General features: G+C 38.2%; 1 protein-coding gene across 1 annotated transcript in view; it reads right to left on the reverse strand.

Moving 5' to 3' along the window:
• Nucleotides 1–675: 675 nt before the first annotated feature.
• Nucleotides 676–16,084, reverse strand: part of LOC122133924 (lissencephaly-1 homolog A-like) — a 31,178-nt gene continuing 15,769 nt past the window's right edge. The window contains exons 3-11 of the mRNA XM_042771228.1: nt 15,704–15,788; nt 13,932–14,006; nt 13,518–13,724; nt 10,905–11,073; nt 7,944–8,046; nt 6,367–6,595; nt 4,674–4,775; nt 4,412–4,568; nt 676–3,511 (exon numbers count right to left, since the gene is read on the reverse strand). Coding sequence (XP_042627162.1) covers nt 3,438–3,511; nt 4,412–4,568; nt 4,674–4,775; nt 6,367–6,595; nt 7,944–8,046; nt 10,905–11,073; nt 13,518–13,724; nt 13,932–14,006; nt 15,704–15,788 — 1,201 coding nt within the window. The 3' untranslated portion in view covers nt 676–3,437. The remainder of the gene's footprint in view (nt 3,512–4,411; nt 4,569–4,673; nt 4,776–6,366; nt 6,596–7,943; nt 8,047–10,904; nt 11,074–13,517; nt 13,725–13,931; nt 14,007–15,703; nt 15,789–16,084) is intronic.

The raw sequence follows: 16,084 nt of genomic DNA on the forward strand, positions 1-16,084 counted from the left end.
CATTAGCATATATATATATATATATATATATATATATATATATATATATATATATATTTCATTTTATGTCATTTACTATTATACTTTTTTTTTTAATTCATTATAATTTTTCTTTTCCCATGGCTGTTTTTTCAACTGTTGATTATTGTTTTTATATTTCCCTATTTATAAATGAAAAAAAAAAAGACTAACACATACAACGTATTATAGAAAAGCTATTTCCTATAATACAAATTATTCTCTAATAATAGTAAGGCGATTTAAACTTTATATTCCACATACAAATATTATATTCACAAACTAAAATTGCTAATGAGACCTAAATGTCACCTCTTGCATTTAGTTTAAAACTACTTAGAACTTTATTGCATGATATTTTTTTTAGATTTTTTCCCATTTTTTTATTGTTTTATTTACATGTTAATAATTTTATGTATTTGTTTATTGGCCAACCAATTTTTAGATAGTATAATTATCAAAATGTGTTTCTTGGCTTGAAAATGAAACTATATGTTTGAATAAGTAGTGAAAGTTTTTCTTTCCTGTTTTGTAACCTATAAACCAAATTTTGAAGTGCAATATCTGAAGTATTGTAATAAACTGGAACCATTGGTAACCATTGTCACTTCCCTGTTTGACTCCATTCATACAGCATCACTACCAACAGACAAAACATTCATATTTTTTTTCTTTAATTCTGCTGCAAACAATAACATCCAGATATATTGTTAACAATTGGCTGTGTGAACAGTGATACCATAAAAAGCAAAGAGTCCCATTCAAGCTGTGAAGTCTGAAGCCTCCAGTCTATTCACAAAGTAATAGCTGATGATAGACCTGTGGCTGGAGGATGGACCTACAGACAGGACCCTCACAAGTCTGTCTGTACATGAACCCATCCAGCGTGTGCAGCAGTGGGATTGCTTGGGACCTGCGAATGGCAAACTTTCTCTCTGGACACGTATAAACAGGACATCATCATTGTCAAACCAAGACCTTTAAGGTCTTGAGGAAAGCCAATTATAAGGGAGCAGCACTGCTTATGGGGATAATAAACTCTGGACAATGTAAATGCATGTTTAAATCGCAATTGACCAAAATTATCCACTTTTTTTTGGTTTAGGTTTACAGCTCCAGTACTTCTGAATCTATTTCTGTGCTGTGTAACAGTCAAGTGACTGTAGAACCAATGTTAATCGTCTCCACCAGCATCAAAATCAAGACACTAAAGGAGGCATCATTGGTGCTTTTCTTGTTATGGGCAATTCTCCCTTGGCTTGCTCAGTCTGCCACAATCCCATAGCGAAATAAAGTCATCTTCCTTCTTACAAGCACACACAGATCAGCCTCTACAACCACGTACTGAGCGGCCCTAGCATGCCAGGAGACCTATCTGGTAGGGTGTCTAGCTTTATTAACCATTAATCATGGCGCAACATATTTATGTATATATTTTCAAAAGATATGTCACTTTGACATGGATGGTCAGACATCAAATGCGGCCAATGGTTCCCCACCAGACAGCTCAATCCTCAGTACGGTTACATGCAGCAGTGCTACGTGGACAGGTACAGATCTCAGACTAGTCACCATCAGATTTTCAGCAGCAGTAGGTACATCCAGTACACACACAACAGGAAATCGCTTGATAATAGCATGGTTAAGCAGTGAATTCTTTATTATATAATTGCATTGGAATGAAAAGGCTAATTAAAATTATATCGGTTTATGCATTTTGAAGTCTTACATCATGTAAACCTTCAGTCCGATGTGACCAAAGATCTAACAATAGCAGGGATGTGCAATTTAACTGAATTCCTTTTGTCTTCGCACAAAGTCAAAAGGCATATATTCTCCTTAAAAGATATGGAATGGTTTATCTCCATGTTTAAGGTTTTATCAAATCATTTCCCACTGTGTATTTATTTGTATATTTATTAAGAGATATAGCAGAGAATGTGCCACTCATCACTCCATAGTAATTGCTTGAGCACCTGTGGTTATTTTAGGGATATTCAGCTATGGTCCACAGTTTCAAGATCCCTTTACAATTGGAGTCACCATTAAGGGTCTCCACAGAGAGAACAGGCAGATCATTAGTTTGTAGCTCCACAACTCACTGGTTTATTATAAGATTGAGCTTCCCACAGTATTGAGTGTAGATTTATTTCATCATAAGCTCATAGTTCCATTTTTTCACCATGGAAAGCGTTGCACCAAGTCTTTTAGGACTGATTTTTGCACATCCCTCTGATGAGAGGAAACTTTGAGCCCTTGTCATGCTTTGCACCTTAGGTCCAAACTGAGGGTTGCGGTTTCTGCATCAAATGTCTTTTGTGAACTCAAATCTCAGTGCAACTGCCATGGGGCAACAAGATCATTAAACAACAAAGAATCAGGACATCTTCATTAGAATGCGACTTTAACAACAAACATCAAGGGTCAAATCAAGTGCTTCGTAGAGGCAACGGTTATGATGCTTGTAAGTTTGAAGTGCTCCTAAATGACAGATTCAACTCACCAATGACAAAAAAATAATAATCACTAAAAAAACCACCTATTAATCATAAAAAAAAAGAAAAAGAAAAAAAATACTCTTGCCGCCCACTATTCAGCATGGCTTTTTGGATGCAGGAGTTTCATACAAATTCACTCCTATAATTAAGCACAATTCTTTCTTACAGTGTAAAGTCATGTCTCTGGGATTGTATTTCTCAGTAGGACGTGTCATGACAAGCGTACAAAGATTTATTCCCAAAGGTTTCCAGACAAAAACACATGAAACGTTCTTAGATGCAACCATTAAATGTTATCTAAATCCACAAGAAGAGAATGGTAAGTACACTCCAGAAGTGATGTAAAAAAGCTACAGAATAACTCTGATAACAAGCCGCATAGATGATCAGATCAACTCTCCACCTCAGCATTATAGGTTCGTTCTGTAGCCTTTGCCCCTTAAAAGGTCTCCAAGCTAGGCACAAACAGACTAAGACAGTGGAAGAAAACAAAACAAAACAAAAAAATAGAAAACAAATATTGACAAAATAAATCAGACACTGTCATTAAATTATCAGTTTAGTGCCCTACATTTAACCCAGTCAGCTTCTGCCTTCGGTAGGTCAGGCTGAGTGAAAGATCAGCCTGTGTTAAACCTATGGTACTTCTAGACAACATCATGTAAATTTACAGTATACAGTTTTGGATTCAACATGCAAGAATACTTTTTTCTTTTTTTTTTTTTTTTTTTCATTTAATAGCTCGATCTACATCCAGAATAATTTACATAAAAGGACACGTTATTGAACTGGAGCTCAGTGGGTGATAACCGTGGTGTTCGAGTGCATCCAGAAGAGCAGGAGGAAGCTGAGGGGGAAGTGGAATGGGTCCGGGGGGGTGGAGGAGAGCAGTAGGTGCTTTGAGGGGTCCTGGGGGTATGATCAGCGACACTCCCACACTTTTACTGTTTGATCTACGCTCCCGGTGACGACGTACGGAGCTGACTTGTGGAAATCTGCGGAGAGATTAGAGACACTGTACTTTAGGAACACAGACTTGAGCTCAAAAATGATATTAAGATTAGTGATCAACCAATATGCATTTTCTGATGGCGTGTATCGAGGCCCTGTCATTCTTAGCGCTGTCAAAATAAAGGTCCCACTTCCAACACTTCTCATCACCCGAATTACAATGATTTAAAAAATGCCAAATTTTGGTTGATATAATGAATATGTAACATAAATGTAATATTTTTCCTCAAACTGTGATCAGTCCAACATGGTAGCATTAGCTCAGTCAATGGCATGATTTAAAATCATTTGACCAATGGAGGAGGAGGGAAATATCTTGTTTGAAAATCCTAACTGTACCAGTTCCATTTGGTGACGCTTATGCCACAGAAATGACACATTTCAACTTTTAAAACAAACATAAAAGACTTCAAATAGCAGGATTCACAAGCTCAACCACTGTCGAGAGACCTGAAGCCTCAAACAAACACTCAGTTCTCTACTCACACCAAAACCATTGTTTCAAATCAATAGTCTGGAAGACGAGTGCTGCGTACTGAAGTGCTTTTAAAAGCAAGTTTGAAGCTTCACAGGAGCCTGCAGGGGAGCTGGCTGAATAACATCAAGTATCTCAAGAGAGCTTCAGTGCCTTGATTCACTGAAAAGATCTGGACTCAGGCAGTTGAAAGACTAGAGGGTTCAGCGTCATGCGTTATGCTGCCAACGGCTGAAAGGACTACCTTTTGTATAGTAACAAACTCAATCTTAACCTGAGAAATCCCTCTTTGGGGAAGCGAGGATGCACTGTACACTTCTAAAAGGCATCTTTACCCTTCCAACTGATATGCATTTCAAACAACATCAGAAACCTGTGAGAGAAGATGAGTGTTTATACGACTGCTTACCCAGAGAGGTAACAAAATGTTCATGGGCACTCAAGGTCTTCATGCAGCGCTTGTTTTTGTAGTCCCAGATCCTCAAAGTCTTGTCATCAGCGCAGCTCACGATGAACTTTCCTCCAGGGTGCACAAGAACCCCACGCACCCAGTTATCATGGCCAACCTGAAGACGACACCAAACTAAATTTTTCAGATTTGGACAAAAGCATAAAGCTTCTCAAATAATCACACTTCAGAGAATCAGAGTAATATTATAACACAGACTCACCAGTGTCATAAGGCACATGCCAGTGCTCACATCCCACATCTTGATAGTTTTGTCTCTGGAACCAGACAACAGGAAAGGACCAGGTTTCCCGCTCTTCTTGGTCTAGCAGGAAAAAAAAAACATGAAAAAATACTGAGCATTTGAACCTTCTACATTCTGGTTATATTTAGTGTCGGTTTGAAAACATTCATTCTAAAATAAACATGGTTTTTGTGTCAAAGATATTATTAAAGCAGCTTCCCCAACACTGATTTATAACATCGGCAAGTGTGTATAGATACATATTTACAGTTCTTCCTAGAAGGAAAATGCAATAGTGTTTGGGTAAGTCTTTATCCCACAACAAGGTTACTGAAACCGCTTTATTAAGACTGATGCACTACAAACAGCATCATTAGAGGTGGCTGAGACTCTAGCAGAGGCGCATATATCAGACATCCAGTCATAACACTTTGAATACCACACCTTAGTACTGAGAGCCATTACACATCTCATGCAGTCAATGAAAAGGGGGATATAACAAGAGCAGAGGTGTTTGGGGTGATAATTCATTTAGATAGCTCTGCAAAGTATGGATGGTCATTACATTCAAGGCCTTATCTATTACTCTACCTCCATAAAAGGCCAACTCTGCTAGAGGGGGAGTGCGAACAGACACATTAAAATCAAAATTGCTCTTGCCGAGAGGCTGGCATGCTCAGACAAGTGTGTTCAGGCACATTTAAACCTTTGGACAGAGCTGCTGTAATGACATACAAGGCTTTGTAATTAACATCTGTAACATTGTTACTGATGTCAAGAGATTTACGTTTTAATTCCACCTGAACAGGTTTTACACGATCAAAGATGACTGACTAAATATGTTCACTTTTTAACAGAGGAGAAAGTTTCCTCTACATAACAATAGTAATTACTGTGAAGGTTCAAGGCTGTATTCCACATGCTGTGAAGGATAATGGTTCATCAGATAAAGATGAAATTGGACACAGTTGATCATAAGACCGGCAAAAAAATCCAAATGGTACGTTCTTCACCTTAGGCCATCAAGTGCTAATACCACCTATGTCATTTAACAGTCTATTTCAAACCATTGTACATAAATTTAGATGATCAGTTGAAAATCAAAGGACCCATCAAAATGTGTTTAAAGGACACAGCAAAGTAGAGACCAATAATAATTTCAAACGATAATGCACTGATTATTTACACAAACAAAGATCCATTGATTCAAACCTTTTATTTTTAATGCAAGGTTAAAAGAAGTGGAAAAAATGCCCGGTTGACCTGTAGCAGCATCTGAGAACTGGTTTCTTAATGCCTCTTTGTAGACTTCTTTTAGAATTTTTTTTTTACCTGGTATTTTACTGTATTCATTTTGTGCATATTACATGTTACTATTACTTATTACCAGTAGTGAACAAATTACACATCACAAATACACAGAGTAAAAGTGCAAACCTAAATATGATTTTCATTTACAATAATCAATACTAAAATTCTGCATTAAGGTACAGTTTTGTGGACAAAAAAGATCCATTGTCTATTGGCAAGAGTGAAATGGGTTCATTGTAAAGAATCTGCTTATTTAGGAATCGCTGTTAAAGCAGTTTTAGAAAGCATCAAAAAATATTGAACATATTGAATGGCATAAATATTTCCCATTAAAAATGTTATTTTCACTGTGTGCTCTCACCTCTGAGCCAGTTGCCTCTAGGATGGTGGGATGGGCACTTTCAGGGGCCCAAGAAATGCACTCCACAACATGCTCGTGCTCGCGCAGCTCCGCCTTGCATTCTTTTGTGGCCACCACCCAAACGCGCACCGTCTGATCATTAGAACAACTGGCGATCAGGGTCCCATCTTGGTTGGGTCGCACCATGCGCACCCACTCTCTGTGGCCGGTGAATGTTTTGACACAGTACCTGTTTACGAATGCCAACAAACACAGATTTAACCACAATTATCATTGTCAAGAACATTTCTATTATAAAATATAGTGCTGTCAATCCTGTGCATTTTTGCATGTTTTACACATGGCGATACCCTTTTCAAGAGATCGACAAACCGCACGGCACACATTCTGAAGTATGAAAAATGCACTTCCTCATCTGTGCTCCGCATTTATTGAATAAAAAGGGCAAACTCGCCATCATTCTTTCTGTTTTCGTTAAGTGGACGCACATAACATCTAAGTCGCTTGTTCTCATTCTTTTTCTTTGCCATTGAATAGATCAATGCTACGGCCAGATGTTTACGAAACTGTTCTTCTCTCACAGCCGCCATCGTTGTGTTTAGGGGCTACACACGGGCGGCGTGACACGTAAACAACCCCGCCTCCACCAGCGCGGGGGTGTCGGAATGTTCGAAAACAGTATACCGTCGTTTAGCCTTTTCAAACTTCTTTTTACCTTTAAACGAAGAACGAAAAAGAACTTCATTTGAAGTATATCGGGGCCTTTATAGTCAGATATGACAGCACTAATGCAACACATATCTCCGCAGATGAGTATCTCTCTTTAGAAAGCTGAAGTGCAAAATGCTGCAAATGAAACCGAAAATAAAATGCAGATGCTCAACACGCGATCATCTTCATTAAAAGCAGACATTTAGACTCTCTCTCTGACAATGCATGCTCGTATTTTCTTTTGCACTTTAATATGAAATGATACAAGCTAAAGCGCTGCCGCCGCATTTGTGCGTGCAACTGAAGAGCATAGTATAATGGCTGACAGGACAGGAAAATTAGTTTATACTGGCATATGGCCTGACAACATTTCATCTCTGTTGTTCTACTGAAGCTCCCGTCTCCTGTGCTGTTTCTGCGCTTGTTTGACTAGTGCACGTTTGAAAAGTCTCTCAGTTGATGTGGTGATAAAGACGGTCTGCATCTAAATAAATGCAATTCTTGTCAAGAAAAAAAGGAGACAGAAGCAGCAGTTGTGAGTGGGGTGGCCAACCCTAGCTCCACACCGGTGTTATTTGCGTTAATATTTTTAACTGAAAAAAATGTATGTGAATGCCCCATTTGATTATAACAACAAAAATTTCACTTTGTTACTTGTTAAACATTTACACATGTGCTTTTCAGCTGAAGAACTCAATACAGTAACTGTATTGTTGGACAGTTTTGTTGTAGCAAGCTATGGTTGGGGTACATTAAGATCACCAAGCTTTGTTTTGCCAGCCCAGGACTTTATCCAATAAGTACATTTTAAGAAATTTCAAGTTAAAAGGATGAAACCTGCATACAGCATTTGCTAAATGACTTACCCAGTGGCCACCTCCCACATTTTAATGGTTTTATCCCTTGAGGCAGAAACTATGTGATCTCCATTGGGCATAATAGCTACAGATGAAACATTATGGTCATGCCCTGAAAAAAAATAAAGAAAAGAATTAAGTATTAAATATTTCAGATTGTCCTGAAATTGTCATCTAAAGAAGAACCAACAATGTCGGAGATGGATACACTGAATTCATTTTTGGATTCAGCACATAATATACACATTTCTACCATACAAATCAAACAGTCATGCACATTAGGATCTGACAATGAGTGGTTAAGCTTTAAAACATATTGAACAATTTAATGGAGAATAAGAAGCTGCTAATTTGCCTTGGGCTGCTTTGTTCTCACAGTGTTCGGAGAAAGGGATGAGCTAATTACATAGAACACAATTTTTAAGCTCCTGAATAGATGATGAAACTAAGTAGCCTAGAAAAAGCAGTCTTAAATATGGGAGGAGAACCACAAAATGTTATCTCGTCTCGAAGAGGATAATTAAACTGCTGTCCAAATCTCCTAATCTTCCGCTAAAGCAGCCGACCCATGAAGCGAGATGGGGAGAGAGAGAGAGAGAGAGAGAGAGAGAGAGAGAGAGAGAGAGAGAGAGAGAGAGATAAGAGAGAGAGAGAGAGAGAGAGAGAGAGAGAGAGAGAGAGAGAAGAGAGAGGAGAGAGAGAGAGAGAGAGAGAGAGAGAGAGAGAGAGAGAGAGAGAGAGAGAGAGAGAGAGTGAGTGAGCGAGAGCTGGAGCAGAAGGGGGACTTGCAAACAGAAGGAAGGGGGGGTCCCTTTGCCACCTCTTCAAATCTGTGCTAGAACGGTCTACCCTTGTCTCAGGGAAACATGCCAGCTTTAGTGATGGGTGTAAATTACAAGCCTTTGGATTTTTGGATATTACAAGCTGGTACACACGTTATTTGGATTATCACCACCACCATTTTTGATATGGATTACAAATGACTTGAGGAAAACTCTGAGAACACTTAATTTGTTTTCGTCATGACACATAAAAAGATGTTTTTTTATGAATTTAACAAACATTTATAAATTGTGAAAGTCAAAAGATTTTTTACTAGATTTTTCAACTTCACAAGCAACATTGAACCGACACTATCCATCATTCAACCCTCTATGCACACATTGGTAAATTTTTCTAAATTCTACTTGCCAGATTGATAAACTAATGATAATAGGTGAGCGCCATCCAATGAGATTGCCTTTTGGTGCATTAGTTCCGCCCATTACCAGAGAAACCAGTAGTATCTTATGGTTATTCTTAAAAGCTGAAGAATTCCAAATGAACTCCGTAATTTTGACAGGAAAATACAACAAGGAATATTGTTTACATGTAGCATGTCAATTCTGCATGGTATGTAAAACTCTCTCGCTCTCTGCATGTGTGTGAGAAACACGGCGCTCTCAGCAAAGTGACAGCGAGTCATGCGCCTTCACACTACAATTTACGGTACATCAAATACAGGTACGCTACACATCCATTGAGATGAATTGAAAAATAGCACAGATCGCTTGACGGAGAGTTAAACTCTGAAGGGCTAAGTCAGCCTGTAAGGCGAGTGAAAATATCTCTGTGCTAAACTTATACTTAGCCTCCAACTCATACACTGGCGAGTAAAATCTAAGAATTTATTAGCCAATGGCTAATGTTAGACATCATTTAGACACCAAGAGTGAAGATTTAGTCACATATATGAGTGATTTACTTGCATTGTAGAGGGTTGATCATTACTGTTAACCAACCAGCTGATGCATTCCTGAATCAATGCAAAAGCACATATATGTGCAAACGCAGATCACTGAGCTTACAAAACTGTTTAAATATTTGAGCTTTTTTTTTTTTGCATGTAACTGTGAATTGCAGTGTGCATTAGTGAGGTTTTGATACGGTTTGAACCTCATAATTAGTGGAATGTATGTGGCTGGATGGCAGAGAATTATGCCCCCATCCCCCTTCTCTTCACAGCTTTTCACACCAGCTGTTTTTGCGCTTTTCCAAACCTGTGGTGAGATCTTACCCAAACTGAAATGGGGGATTTCATGACACTTAAAGTGTTAACTATCCATCTAACACAGGGGAAGATATGTTGACATAATAAAGAACCTGTAAGACAAAATGCAAATTCACTGGAGCTGTAGTCTCCCATTAGAAAAGCCTGAAGGCTCACATTTCCAAAGCTATTCAAATTTACCAAGCAATTAGGATTTTAAACATGGGCACATCTTCAGAAATACATTCTGAGAGCAAGGACAGGATCCCACTTTCGTAGAGTGGGGGAAAAATTGATAAAATGCTCTAAAAATAAATCTTAATTTTAGGAAAGTGTAATACATTATTACAGTATATTATATATATATATATATATATATTATATTTTAATTATATAATGGAGCTCTATTTCTGGGTTTCTCAGTTGGGTAAACTTCTATAGCAGTGAATGGGAGACTACCGCAAACATATTTTTTTGAGTTATCATTTGCTTAAATAGCAAAAGAAAAACACCAAGATGCTGTTTTCACAACTTTCAAAAAGAGGAAGAAAATATAGAGAAACTGGTAACAGCAGCCAGAAGAGAGAACAATGTCAAGTTTACCATCACTCCTATAGGTGACAAATTAGATAAAGCCTTACAGCAGCATTAACTTTTTTGTAATTTGATGTAATATAATAATAAAAAAAATAAAAATAAAAAACAAACAAAAACAAACAAAAACAAAAAAAAACGTTCCTAAACAGCACAGTAATATTTGAGAAAATGTGTTAAAGGATGCCTTCTAACACAGAAAGAATCTCTCTTATGGATTTTTGGCAAGCTGGCATATTAATGAGCTACATTCAAAACCTGCCTCCTGACACTCTATTCCCCCCTGAGACGCCCCCCCGCTCATAACAGCTCCTGGAACCAATGACAACATATGACACCATGCTCACCGTGCATGGTCCTGATACACTCAAAGCCCTGGAAGTCCCAGAGCTTTATGGTCATGTCCGCTGAACAGGAGGCTAGCAGCTTTCCAGTATGGTCAAAGGAAATGTCCTGCACCGAGTCTGTGTGGCCCTTGAGGGTCCGCTCAAAGTCACCTGTTTCATAGTCCCATACCTGGATCAGACACAAAAAACACATTTTAGCCCAAAATGAGCATCTTTCCAATAAAAAAAGCCATTAACTTGTTTGGCAACTAGTTATGATAAGGTAAAGCATAAAAGGCAGGTCTGGGCTTGTAGCTGCTATTATATATTCAGTGAAACATCTGTCATAAAGCCAGATTTTAAACACCATCTAAGATGCCAGACTGCCCCCTGGATATAATCTGAACATTTCATCCAGAATATTTTGACATGGTGTTTTCCCTAAAATTCAGTTTTCATTATTTTCTTTATCATTAAAGCATTTCTGTGAAGTGAGCTGAATGTTATCTGCTTGTTCGCGTGGATGCAGCAGTATGATAAACAGCCTCAAGGCTTAATGTGAAGATCAGGTTTCAGCAGTTTCTAGGTGGCAGACACACAAGGATAAGCTGTCTTCTGCACAGGGGGCCGGTGACAGAAGCCCTTCTACCTGCTACCCTTCTATCGGTCTCCTGCTTCCAAAAAGGGAGACAGAACCCAACAAGTCGTGTTCTGATAGAAAACATGCACATGAAAAGCCTGATGTGGCACACCTGGGTTAGTCATGCAAGTAAGCTTTAACCATGTAGCTGAGACTGCAATACTATTACACAGAGTGTATACTACTTATATCTGCCCTCATTGATCTGTCTTTATGCACCTGATCATCAACTTACTCACCTTTACAACACAAATCAAAACAAAGTAAATAAAAAAGGAGAATTGTAGAACCACAGCAAACTCGAGCTAAAATTCTGGCTGATACCAGTGGCGATAATTATTTTCATGTTTTGGCAGATAACAATAAATGGCCAATACTGAAATTATATGCTATTTGGCCTAGAAATATATTAAAGATAAACACTAAAACTAAATATTTTTAAATGCACCAAGTAGATTTAGGCCTCAAAACATTATAATGTACATTAGTTATAAAAAAAAGAAAAAAAGGGGGGTATTCATTTAAAGATTAACTAAAGTTTTACCTTTTGTTGTAAAGTTAAGGCTATGTAAATGTAAAAAAGAAAACTTGCATGCACAATTCATATATTTTTGGTTTATTTTGGATAAAGGAAAGAATAATTTAATAAACAGATTAACTGAATAGATAGACAAACAAACAAACAAACAAACAAGCAAAATTTGCCAATAACTAACACGGTCCGGTATATCGTGCATCCCTAAAAATCAGTTAATTTTTATCTGAAAAACAGCCTGAACCAAGAGTGTATATAACCAGGCTTCAAAAGCAAGGGAAAGGAAAAATAAGAGAGCTTGCTAAAAAATCAACTGCATAGTGCTGCATAAACCAAATGGGCTTATTTTAGACTAGAGTTTTGACATTTCAGACAAATTGTGGAGATGAAAGATTTTCCTGCATGTTTCAACACACGTCATATGTTCATGCACATGCATAAAATATCACAGTCTGGAGAGAAGAGAAAAAAAAAAACCATACTTGTGCATGAAACTGAACAGCAAACCCTTCAGCTGATTCAATAACAAGGCTAAGCAGAAGGAGAACTGTATTGTCAAGTGGCTGTCAAACTGCTGATTAACATAAAAAGAAGAAAATGTTTAAGCTAAAAAGAAAAAAAAGGTCTGCCATAGCCGTCTTAACACATCTACATTACACTAAACAGAAGTGAGAAAAAAAAGCATCTGGCTGCAAAGCTTCAGGCTTCCTGACAATTATAGCTATGAATATGTGGATGGAGAGAATGGTGCAGAATATATTTGGACCAGCTCTAGATGTCTGGTTGAGGGCTGCCCATGTTAAGATTGGGAGGGCTGGGTATTTTAGGGAAGGGGTTAATAGCATAGAGTACAAAACTAGGGCACAGGAGGAGGGGGCACAGACTCAGGTTGGTGGCCGTAGCTGCCGGCATTGAATCACTCAAAAAGCAAGAGTTCGGGAAAATAGAAGAACCCTCTGTAGGACTGATTCCAAATAAAATACAACATAACAAAGGGGGTACCTTGCATATACTATAGCTCTGAATTGTTTGGCTGATCTAAAAAATAAAAAGCTTTCCTCTTTACTTTAAAAACAGTCAAAAACCCCGTAATAGGTTTAGACTCAATGTGCTTTCGGCTTATTACCATGGGAATGTCACACTGCTTGTGCAGACTTGTGTATTTTGTGTGTCTCAAGAGCCCCTCTATGATCAAAACAGCAAAAAGAGACAAAAAGCAAAAAGACAGTGGCAGCCTGCAGTCAAATTTACAGCTTATTCAAAGCAAGACACTATAATTATATCAGCTAGCAAGGCAGGTCGGCCTAAATTTGATGGGCCATTTTCATACTGTAAATCTGAAAATCACAATTTGATTACACCAAGTTAACAGAAACATGAGATCAGTTTTAGAGGGTATGAGACGTACATCATGCAGACAAAGTGCTTGATAACCCACAAAAGACAGAGGAGACCTCACCTTTATTGTTGCATCCTCTGAGGCAGAGACCATGACGCTGAAAACAGGATGGAAAATGACTCTGGTGACAGGACTCCTGTGGCCACTCAGGGCGTATCTCTCAGGAGGACGGGGAATCCATTCTTTGGGGTCTCGCTTCTGTCCAACTGGCCCACCTATATTAATCTCCTCTTTTGCCTCATTCAGTTTTGACTCTAATTCCATCACCTAGCAGAAGACATAATGGGTATGACTCATCATCACACACATCAAATAAAATGAGTAAAAATTACATTTTTGGATTATAGTTCCAGTAGTTGAAATGCCAAAATTTAGGGTTTAGAACTGCTGCATTTCAGACCATGAATAGTCAATGAGACAAGGCTGCCTCAATGGTTCTTAATAGGATTTGCATTAAATATGAAATGCACAAACCTTTTTCTGTAATCTGATGACAGAGGTCCATTTCTTTTCCAAAAGACCTGCATACTTCTTATCCAGTTCCTCATTCTGGTGACATAAGATGACAAAAGAATTACACCTTACACCTTTAAAAAAAAAATCAAGAATTACATATGCCTAAAGTAAAAAAGAAGGCATATACCATCACCCCTAGTGGCAACTGTAAATTCCCTCTGAAATCCAAAAATTACCAAGATTACAATTACACAAACACCGCACTGTGAAAAATCAACTTTAGGGTGCCTAGCACTAACTAGACCTTTCATTTAGTTCTCAAAATGAGAGATAAATGATTGCCATTGGCATTCTCTAAAAACATCAAGTAGCAAAAGCTGACAATAACTACAGTACTACTTATGTCTTTTTTTGGGGGGGGGGGGGGTAAATGTATAATAAATTAATACAATATAATAACATACATACATACATACACACACATATACATATACACATACATACACACATACACACACACACACACACTATATATATATATATATATATATATATATATATATATATATATATATATATATATATATATACACACACACACACTGACAAACACACACACACACACACACACACACACACACACACCATTACCTTCATTCACATCTGCAATTCATTCTCATGCTTTCAGTCTAATTCCGAAGTATGAGAATTCAACAAGACTAAACCCTCACATTTCCAATCCCTGACAGAAGACATTTCTATGGTTGTGCTTATAAATATGCAAGCTCACAGTCTCAGCCGGAAAGCAATCTGAAGGTTGTGTTTTCTGAAAGAAGTGTACACGTCATTTTCACTAGACTGGTCTCTAACCATCAAAAATGCAAAAGCATAACAACAGCTTCCAGATCTATGGGTAATGGAAAAAAAAGGATGTGGCAGACAAAGAGAAGAAAAGGAGAGAGGCTCTTCTGCAGTAATATCAGAGATGTCCAGCAGAACAGGTGCTGTCTGTGTGATGAGAAGTGGAGTAAGAGAGGTCGTGTCATGCGTCTCTGAGGGAGAGGGGCATTTAAAGCCTCTACAGAGGACTGATCCACCATCTGCTTGGACCCTCTGCTATGTGTGTTGGCCAATGGCTAAATACCAGTCCCATTAGCCGTGCCAGCCTCTGGACTGACGTCTGACAGTCCATCAGCTCCCTCCCTACAGTTATGCCTAAAGTCACAAACCCCTGCCCCCTCTCAGAATATCTTAACAGCAGGAAGGATCAATGATGAAATCTCTTCTCCTAAATGAAGCTGTGTTAATACCATTTTGTTTAATTAAAGAGTGCTTTTAGCACCTTAGAAAACCTCTCTGTTCACAAATCTGAGCGATAATTCATGCTCTTTCTTCCCTGTACAAAGGAAATAAACAGTTTATATTCTGTCCAACCAGGAGTGTTCTTAAACAAGAGCTTCTGCATGTGCCAAGATCTCTCACATTTCCAGACGACACATTACGGCAAGGCATTTTCTGCTGAATTGGGAGTAATTCTCCTGGTCTACCCTGTGATAATGGAGAGACACAATTTAGTATGTCCCTTTATCAATGTGAACCATCGCTGAGACAACAGGGAGCGTCGGGCTTTACATCTGCCACACATCATAATTATCTCTGCACTGCCTTAATTCAGCACGTGTGCCGTCAGTCACAACCTCATACAGAGGCGCCAATTAAATGGGGAATACTTCAAATTAAGAAATATTGGTTTGACTGGGGTATGAATGGAGGGGGGTTCCCACACTCACCACGTCTAATTCCGCCTCCTTTTTGAAAACTGAATATGCCTCTTCATATCCGTTGGAACGAAGGTAATCAGCTATCGCTCGGTTTCTGAAAAACAAAGAAAAGCCTAATTAGTTCTCTTGATAACCAGGCTTTATGATTGTGGATTAAGAAAAGAGCTGTGGTAAGAGCTTTTGACACAACTGAAAGAACATGTGTGTCTTGAATACATATTCAGACACTGGTATGCTTTGGTACTGGTATTTCATTCTAGTAGACAAAACAGTTAATCATGTAAAACTGCTTAAGCATACATAGAGAATCAGGCCTGATAAAAAGAGGGTGTGAAAAAAAAATCCAATCCATGAAGGTAGTTTATTAGATTAGCAGGAAAACCTGAAAGT

This window comes from Cyprinus carpio, chromosome A15 (genome assembly GCF_018340385.1).
Source record: "Cyprinus carpio isolate SPL01 chromosome A15, ASM1834038v1, whole genome shotgun sequence".
Classification (NCBI taxonomy): Eukaryota; Metazoa; Chordata; class Actinopteri; order Cypriniformes; family Cyprinidae; genus Cyprinus; species Cyprinus carpio.